General features: G+C 44.4%; 1 protein-coding gene across 1 annotated transcript; it reads right to left on the bottom strand.

The window, feature by feature from the left end:
- Positions 1-202: 202 nt before the first annotated feature.
- Positions 203-6,408, bottom strand: CCNA1 (cyclin A1). The gene is made up of 9 exons (XM_005147625.3): positions 6,361-6,408; positions 6,083-6,238; positions 4,726-4,969; positions 4,389-4,510; positions 3,455-3,678; positions 2,632-2,836; positions 1,619-1,732; positions 793-926; positions 203-460 (listed from the first exon to the last, which is right to left on the bottom strand). The coding sequence occupies exons 2-9, from the start codon at positions 6,206-6,208 to the stop codon at positions 409-411; spliced, it is 1,221 nt and encodes a 406-aa protein (XP_005147682.1). The 5' UTR covers positions 6,209-6,238; positions 6,361-6,408; the 3' UTR covers positions 203-408.
- Positions 6,409-9,926: the final 3,518 nt, after the last annotated feature.

Here is a 9,926-nt window from a genome sequence, read left to right as displayed (position 1 = left end):
ATGACCTTGTCTCAGAAGAGAAATAATCAGAAGATACTGCAGCAAGTCACTTGTGTCTATGGGGATGTCAGGTTGTTTTATTTTGGTTTCAGCCATGCAATCCACTCCAGCGACCTTAAAATCCCTTTTGTGTAGAAAACCATAACCCTTTCCACTCACTGTCATTGAAGATATTAACTGGAGTCAGAAAGACTGACAGATGAACAGTGTAATAAGATATTTATTAAAAGTGCTGTCAGTTTATTAAGAGCTACAGTCTAATACTTCCTTTTTAAAGGGGTATCCGATTTAAAAATGCTAGCTAAAAACCATTGTGATTACTATGGTTAGACACACAACCTGCAATGCTCTATAAAACGTTATGGGACTGACTGGGACAAAGTAATCTTCAAGTCCAGGATCCAGTCTCTACTGTAGAGGAAGAACTGCTGGGGGCTCCAGAAGAGACACCTGCAGGTACCTGGAACAGAAATGCAATCACTAAAGATAGTAGTTTAGCTGACAAATTTAATGATACCATCTTATACTGGAGTGGAAACCGACATTGGGGAAGGAAAGAATCATCCTGCAACATTGCAGAACTGTTTTTCACTACACATGTATACTTATATATGAACTACTCTCCTGATACAAAAGTTTTCCCCTAAAGAAGCCACAACAGAGGCTTCTGTTTCAGGAATAGAAGCAGGCCACTGCGAGAAGTTAGTCAGCTGCAGAAGCTGTAGCCAAAGCTGCTAAACCAGAGTTATCCTTTGCTCCAAGTTACAAAACATTGTCTTCCTGATTACTCACTTTGAGTGCTTATACTTCTCCTTAATTGCTTGCAGTTGGCAATGGGGAGCATCGAGGCATACTTTATGCAGATCAGTCAGGCAAGGCACTATATCACTTAATGAATACCCAGTGAAGGCAGCAAGTGTTTCTGGCTGGCCAGAAGAGAAAAAACAGAGTTATTCCAGTGTAGGTATCATGCATCTAAGAGATATATTTTCTACAAAAGCATAAACACTTTTCACTACAGTGCTCACGCTAGATTTTTTTAGGCTTGAAAAGGATTCAAGTGTATCCTGACATCAGTTTCGCTCTAGGTCTTCTTTGATGCCAGATCTGACCAGAAGTTCCTTCTGCTCTAAGCACGTGGAATCCATTACATCTCTTCTGGATCCCATCCTTTCCCAAAGCTGTTACTCTAACAGTCAGCTGAGAGAGCTATCAAGGCCTGCAGTAAAGCTGCCACTCCATATAATTACTCCACTGAAGTAGATACATTAAGGTGTTCTGTGCCTCCCCGTCCGTTCCGCCCCCCGCCCCCAAGAAAGCCCCTGAAAGGTATTTGGGGGAGAAGTTTTTGAAGTTATCGACTAACGAGGTCTTACGTAAAGACTTCATGTAATTGAGCAAGACAGCAAGGTCTCTCTAATTTCAGAAAACGAGACAGGATATTTCAGGTTGGTTTAATATTAACTTATCAGGTATTTCCATTAGATCAGGAAAAGCTACTCATCCTAGGATTTCAGCCTTCATAACATACATTGAAGCTACTACTTCTGCTTTTCAGCCTAATTCTAGTAACATAAAATGCCTGAGCTACTCATTAACATGCAGTTGTTATTCTTACCCAGAAAGACCTGTTCATCGTATAGTTTGCTAGACAGTAGGCTGCTGCAGCAGTTTGCGAAGGAAGGTACTTCAAAAATGGATCAGCTTCAAGCAGACTCAACTCTGCAAGATACTGAGCAAAAAAAACCCACAAGTTTTTCAAACAGCATGAGCCTAGCTGGTACAATCAGTTCAATACAGCAAGCACTGAAAATTGTCAGTGGTCTCAGTTTCATGTAAAAAACATGAGTTGCCCATCAGATGGGTAGAAATAGCATCCTAGTCCTGTCAATCTTACAGAAGACCTTTTAGCATATTTCAGTGGAAACAGAAAGACTACATTTTGTCAAAGCCTAAACAATTTACACTAATATGAGGTTCTGTTCCCATCACCAGCTCTGATGTAATTCTACAGATAGATACTTAGAAAATTCATGTTCTCACCCTTCAAGTTTCTTGTTTATAGAGGTTGATCTCACTTGCAGATTCGGGATAAACAAACAACTCTAAGAAACAGAATGTGAGGTCTCCTAAAGTAAAGCCACTGTATGATACTATAAACCTTGAAAATAAGCAGCAGATCACATACACGCCATAAGCTTGGGTTAACCAGCTTCTGAGCAGGGTTGCCTAAGCAGCTATACAGGTATATATGCTGTGTCATTGTGTAGCAATATGTAGTACCACCATGTCCAGGGTAGACTTGTTATGCAGGCACTCTTCAAAAAAACAGATTTCCACCACCCAGCTGCTTAAGTCAATGCATTACCCTTGACCAGACAGACAGAAATCTTCAATCGGGTTTATGAGACATTTATCAAGCAGTCTCACAAACCTTCTACTGAAGACAGCAGGCTGCAAAACATTCAGTTTTAGGCCTTCACAGTCCCAGATAAGACTTAGCATGAGAAAAATCGTATCTTCTCATACAGTAGCAGAACTTGTATTTAACAAATTTATCTGAGCAGACAAGTGGTCCTGGTTTTTGGATCACTTCTCCTCCCACTGCCTTAAAAGGAGAATAACTCATACCCTTGCAAAGTTCTCTGTCTTCATACAGACTCCATGTCTCTGAATATACTGAAGGAGGAACTGATTGATGGTTGGGGCTGTTAGGTCAAAAGTCAACACTTTGAGAAGCAGGTGTTCCATTCTTAGCAGCTGCCTCTTTGTGTAGGTATCATCTGTTATATACACAAATTCATCCACTTCTGGTGGGTAGATCTCTTCATACTTCCTGTAAGAGGAATACAGAAGACATTTGCCAGCTTGAAAGTTATGGCAAGAGAAAGCTTTCTGCTCAACCCATATCAGGATGAGCACATGACACACTAAAATTTGTGTAGAACTCTTACTCTAGTCCTTCTTCCAGCCTAGTTCAATTTAATTTCAAGTTTGGGCAAAGATATTTAGAGCAACTCTAAGTCACCACTCTAGATAGAAACACACTACATTGTTAGTCCTTCACTAATAGCAAGATCTCAGAGTGCACCTCAGTAACACTGAGCTCTAGACAAATCCTCATGTGCTCCTAGGCTATGTTGGGTAACCTGTTTACTTAAAGCAGTTGAAGTCTAACTGCAGATTGCAGCTGTGAACCTTTTTTAGCCTTTCAGATTAGCAGCCTAACATAGTAGTGGTTTTGCTACTGCTGCTATGCTTATAATTTTTCTCCACTACAGTTCCTCATGTCATAAATATTAAATGCTTAATTTTGCTAGCATTGAAGTCCGCAAAGTTGCTAATCTTGAGACATCACAAGAAGCTACCTACTACTACGAACTTTAGTCCTTCAAATTAAACTGAAGACTCATCCAAAAAATGTTTTAGCTTCCAGATAAGGAGATAAACTTACGCAGCTAGAAGCATTGCTGCTGTTCCTACAAGCTGCAACTTCCCTCTGAGAACAGACATGCAGGAAAGAAACCTGTCCAGGAAGTTCACCGCCAAGTATAGAGTCTCTGTGCGAAGTTTATATTCTTCCCCTACTTCCACCAGCCAGTCTACCAAGATGGCACGCATTCCTGTTGTGATATCTGGTTGTTTCTTCATGTAGTAGGGCTTGGGCCTGAATCGTACCTGTTTGGAGGAAGAGTTGGAAAATCAGAATGCTCACCCTGAAGAGAGCTATTAATGGCTGATCTGATTAACACTCTTCCTACTTATACCAAAAGGAGCATGAGTTGTTCCATTAATAACTCATTACTACTAACTATAATTATAGTGCTAATAGTATTAACAACTAGTAGAATTTCTAGAAAGCTGTATTCCTACATTGAAGAGATAAGAGCTATGGTGTTAGTACCAAGATAGTAAAAACCTCCTGAACTATGGGAAGCCTTTGTCATCGAGCTCATACAAGCCATTCAGAGGGACCCGAGAATGAACAAATCACATTTCGCCCCCCACCTCACTCTTTCTTACTGGGAGAATACCCTTTAATACTCTGATACAGAAAGGTAGGAAGAAAAACACTATAGCAAAAGAGCTGTCAGTGACATCACATCTGACTGCTTTAGTACTTTTGCAGCATTCAACTCCCATCTGTAAGAATGAATTCTCCATCCCAAGGAGTCAAGAGATGCTTCAATGGTAGGGATTTTCAGGGACAAGAATAATCATGAAAAATATCACTGTCTACATGCTGCCTTCAGAGACGGCTTTTACTGCTTGATTTCTCTCCTCCATAGTCCAGCCTTGGGTTATCTTGGAACAGCCATACCTCTTTGCAGTATTGTAGCCCATCACAGAGACCACAAATACCTATAAGCTTGTTCCAAGGCACTCACTTCAGCCTCTCGGAGGTATTGATGAATGTCTTCTGCATACTCTTCCACAGTCAGAGTTACAGGATCTACCATGTGATCCTCAGGCTGGGACTGGAAGGATGCATCCACTACCATAGGAGATCCTAACAGGTAAGAGGAAGCAGCAAGACATTTGTGTAATTAGCCTCTTCACCTTCTGCCATGTCTAGGATTAAGTTTTTTGCCTCATCTAGACACATGCCAAGTTACCTTGAAGTGTTATTTATTTATAACAAGCTACTTGCTAAGTTATCAGCATCACAATTCAGAACTACCCTACACGTGCTGTGGGCACCATCTAAATTGTTACAGGACTTACCTGTACTCAGATCCAGCAGCAGGGGAATACTGGAAGTCACTGCACTAGTATCCAGTTCACACAGGCTTGATTCCAGCTCTTCAGCCACTTGGCAGCTGTAGTTTTCTTTCTCTTCTGGTTCATCCTCATAGATAGCAAAAGCTTGTTTTGACACAGCACTGACCATTTGCTTGGGTAATTCATCTTTTCCAGATGAAGGGATGGTGTTCTCAGAGCCAGAGAAGCGCCTGATAACAGTAACATCCTGAAACAGAGCACATAGGCTGTGGAAGGGCAACTCGGGAAGAAAACAACAGTATCATTTGTTTTAGCAGAGAAAAATCACTCTCCTTGCCTAGCAGACACCAATAATAAAAGCCCACTGGAAAAAAACACCAGCTACAGCTAGTGCCTCAGCTTGTTGCTGTCTTGCTGCAACTATGTCCTCACCAAAAGACTGAGGTGTAGTGAAAGTCAGAAACCAAGGGAGCAGCCTCATCCCTAGGGCCCACCATCAAGGAGAGGGAGGCAAAGGTGCTGCTCAGTTTCTAAGGGGCTGGCAAGTGCAGTATGTGCTCCACATTCAGTTCTGGCAAACAGCAGCTGCTTTCCAGTGTAGCAGCTTAAAGTAACAACAGGAAGTGCTCAGGCACTATCACAGATTTATGAAGGACTTCACCTGCAAGGCAGTATCTAATGCTAACTTACAAATACAAGTTTGAACTTTTGAGCTCAAGCATCACAACCTCTAGGACTACAGCATGTGACCAGGCTGCAATCCTTCACATCATCTGCTATCAGTAAGCCACCAACTGAGTTAGGGGCTTTGCACAGTCACAACCATGAAGAGCTCGTGTACATATAACAGCAGCTATTTTAGGTCCTCTAAATCATCACTATAAACACTTCTCCTGCCACATCAGCAGACCCCAGGGTGGCTGCCGGAATAGAAGTGCAGACAGACACCCTGCTGTGAGCTTTAGCTTCTTGAAGACTCTGGCAGGCTGAAGGGAGCATGGCCAGCGGCAAGGCAACGGGACCTCTGGGTAAGCATCAGTGAATGAACTTTTCTTAAACTATCCCCTGCACTTTAGAGGGTATGCGCTCACATAAAGCTTCACCACATCTCCCTTCCTTCCAGGGTGGATTACTTATTCAAAGTGTTTCTACGGGGAAGCAACTGCAGATTAGGACCGAACAGTTACTAGCGGGTTTCTCAGCAACTCAAACCCATTAGCTGGAGCCGGAAGCAGCTCCTTACCCCGCCGCTCGGGCGTTTACCTGGCAGCCTCGAGAGAAGGGCGCGGGCACCGCTCATGCCCGCAGCAGAGGAGCTGCCCCCGGCCCGCGAAGCGCGCGGCGGGGCTGAGACGCTCACCTGGGCAGTGGGGCGCCGCTGCCCGTTCTCCGTCAGCACCCCTAGCACGGCCCGTCCGCTGCTGCGGGGGGCAGCGGAGCAGGGCTCCCGCCGCCCCGCACAGCTCTTCTCCCCGGTGCGGCGCATCGCCCCGAAGTCGGCACCTTTCGGAGGCAACTACAACCAAAAAACAACCACACACTAAAATAAAGTTGCAATGAAATAAACCCTCTCGGGCAGCCCCTCCCGCTCCGCAGGATGGTGGGTGGGCACGGTCGCCTCCCTCGCCACTAGCCCACCGAGAACGTTGCACCTCCGAAGAAGCAGAGACGAAACAGCCAGCACACCACCTACACGCCCGCCGCGCCTATATAGGCGGCGGCCGATGGAGGCGGTGACGGCGGCTGTTGGTCGCAAGCCCCGGCGCCGCCGCCGCCGCCGCCCTGGCAACACAAGCGGCGACGGGTCGTCATGGAGACCCCGGGGGGAGCCGCCCCCGGCAGGCCCGGCAGCCCTGCCCCGCGCACAGCACCGCCAGCCCCGCGCAGCGCCCGCCGGACGGCGGGTATGGGTGGTGGGGCCGAGAGCCGAGACCCCGCCGTCACCCCCTCCCGCGCTACCCGTCCCAGACATCCAGAACGTGGTGAAGGGGCGCGCAGGGGCAGCCGCGGAGTGACGCGCACAGCTGCAGCACAAGGGTTTGACTGCACTCTTCTGTAAAGTTAAAACAAGAGGATTCCAGTCGATCTAAGCGTGGGTTTGACAGCTGTAACACCTTGTAAATCTAGGGGATAGACGCAGAGCTGACTGCACAGCTGCACACGGGAGCGGCTCTCAGCTGTGAGCCCTGTAATAGGTTTTAAGTAGCAGTTTACCCTGTGTCATCAAAGATTTTCACCAGTGTTGTAGATAATGACACAGAGAGCACACTTACTAAAATGTGGGGGTAACACCACCAGTGGTGCTAGGAAGGGCTGTGACTGTGCTGAGAAGCAAGATTAGGTTTGCGAAATTATCTTGACAAAATGGAAGTGTTCTGGAAAAGTGGGATGCTCCCAAAGCACAAGTGCAAACTCAGACAGAACCAACAGCTGCAGCACTGCAGGATGGGGAACAGCCAGGGAGATTGCAGGTCTGAAAAAAAAAAAATCCAGAAGGTTATCGTGAACCTCAGGCTGAGTGTAAGTTGCCATGCTCATGGCTGTTCCTGTATTGACAAACTGTAATACAGCCTGTGTGGTGCACAAGCCCTCTGAAAGTCCATAGAGAAGGCAAAGGAGCAAGCAGAATAACAGCTTAAACCTCAGCATGAGATGTAGGTTAGGTATTAGCATTATGATGCCCCAGAAGAGACAGCATGGGAAACTGGTGGATTTCCCTTCTTTGCGGTTCTGTAAGAGCACATTAAAGAAACTGCTGTCAAAAACGTCTGTGCCTTGGCGGCTGTGGTACTTCTCAAGATGCAATCCAAAGTGACTGAAATGTAGGAGCTATGATCCAAAAACTGGATACATCAAGAAAGGTCTTATGCTGTAATTAGGTCTAACACATAGCTCACAGTCATACAAAGATCATGTGTCACTCCTAACCAAATATATAGATGGAGGTTATTTACTAAACTCATTTTCAGTCAGTGAATATCCTTCATCTCCAAACACTCATCATATCCATATATCATTTAGACATAACTGAAGAAACTAAGCTACCCAGCAGATTACTTACTAATATTTTTATGTATGAGCAGCATATGTATATCCTCAGTAGTCATATAGTACATTAATGTAACTGAAATGCCTCTCAGATAGCTTTTAATGAGATTATCTAAGCTCCATTTTCTCAGGAATTCTTTGAAACAGCCTGATATGGATTAGTACCTGAGGGAGGCCAGTGAGCTTTGCCAGCCACTACTTAATTGTAGCAGTGGATCAAATAATGCTTTGGGCCATTGATCATTTACTTCTGCACTTCCCTGTGTGTGTTTGAAAGGAGACTGAAGCCTTCCTGAGAGGGCTTCTTAGGGTGTCTTGCAGTAATTACTGTCTTATGATTTCTATGAAGGCAGAGAATTCAGAGCAACTCCTGACTTGGCAAGGATGCTTCCTTTGTGGCTCTGGAAAAGATGACATGAAAGGGCTGGTTTGGACTCACCTCTGTCTCGTGAATCTTTCCTATCTCCTTAGCTCTTTCTCCTTTTTGCAGATTTTTGCTTTGAATGTTGAAATTTCCAGATTTAGTGCCTTTTTCAATTAAAGGGATTTATCTTCTTCTATGCTGTGGGACCAGGCATGGGCTTCTACTTTCCTCTCTGAGGACAGTCCCAGCTTCTACACAGTAAGTTCTTCACACACTTCAGTTCACGATCTGGGGCATGGAGAGTGACTGTCCTGGCTTCCAGTTCTTCCCCAATGTCTAGCCTCCCAGAAGTGACAACGAAGGCTTCTTTAGAGATTGGGGAGCTGGATTTTATTTTTAAATTTCCCAACAGAAATATTTGACAATTGTATTTTACTCTAGCAATCTTTTTGCAAGTTTTGTTTACAAGAGAGAGAAATGTTATCTGTGCAAATGCAGATGCTTGGTACTGTGCCTGGAAGCAGGAGGAGAGATGGAGTATCATGTCACTGTTGTAAGGAGCATCCTTTATCTCTGTAGCTTGAAAGTGTAACCTTAAATCTTAAAGTGACAATACTGTATGCGCCTTTAACATAGTAGAATAGGCCAAACTGTTCTAACTTACTAACATGTAGATGGAAAGGAATACTCGGCTGATGGGGAAAGGAACATCATGGGACTGATAACAACTAAGGAGACAGTAAATAAGACCAAGGATGGTAGCCTTCAAGACAGCAGAATGGCGCCCAGTATGGAGTGAGACTGGAACAGAACAGAAGCAAGGACATACCAACTGCTAACTGGGCACTAGGACCTTGCAAGCATGCACAAGCACTGAGGTCATTCAGTAAATACAGTGAGGAAGACTGAGGAAGACAACCACCAAAGACCCCCATTAAACAAGAAATCTAATGCATAATTAGGATGTAAATATTATCATTAGTTCCCAGGAGAGCTATGAATATTCATGAATATGCTAAATATATAACAGCTGTCAGCAAGTATTGGGTGCGCTCACCTCTGTAAAATGATTCACATGTGTGCCTAGTGCTGCAATAAAGAATGCCTGCTTTCTAAATCTCCAAATTGATTCTTAGAGAGTTTCTTCAACAGACTTTTATGGTAACAAAACGACATATTCACTCCTACTCTACCTACAAGCACACATGGGGCAAAACTGCCTTTTGAAAGAAAATAATTTTCACCCAAGGTATTTTTCTGCATATTTCTGCCTCGCATGAGCTTGAGAAGGACACAGCTGCTTCAGAAGCTCCCAGCAGCTCCCTCTATGCACAAATCAGACTACTGTAAACTGTTTCCTTCTCTCTTTAGCCTTTGACGTGTTTTTTGGTCCCTGGGCTTATTCCCTAGGTTTTCAGCTTGGCCTAAACAGCTGTTTGGCCTGCAGCCTGGGGGTAGCATCTTCATGGGTAATAAATAACCCATTGTCTTAAAAATATGTGTAAGCATAAGATGAGAAGCAGTTAATGCAAGCCTGTTGCAACTTTTCAGCCTTGTGTCTCTAAGCCTCATGTTGAATTACAACACAATATTCATATAGGAAAATCCATTTGGGCAGATTAGATGCAGAGTTGTTATGACTGGCCAGGTCGCATTCAATATTTGGCAGGTTTTCTCAGACCCATGTACTGAGCAATCACACAGCAAGTCTACATGTGCCGCAGACTTCTCTTAGGTCAGCTAACTGCAGAGCAATCTGGAAGTCCAATGCATAGCAAATTTAATGCACAGC

This window comes from Melopsittacus undulatus, chromosome 2 (genome assembly GCF_012275295.1).
Source record: "Melopsittacus undulatus isolate bMelUnd1 chromosome 2, bMelUnd1.mat.Z, whole genome shotgun sequence".
NCBI lineage: Eukaryota > Metazoa > Chordata > Aves > Psittaciformes > Psittaculidae > Melopsittacus > Melopsittacus undulatus.
This window is presented reverse-complemented; position numbering and strand designations above follow the sequence as displayed.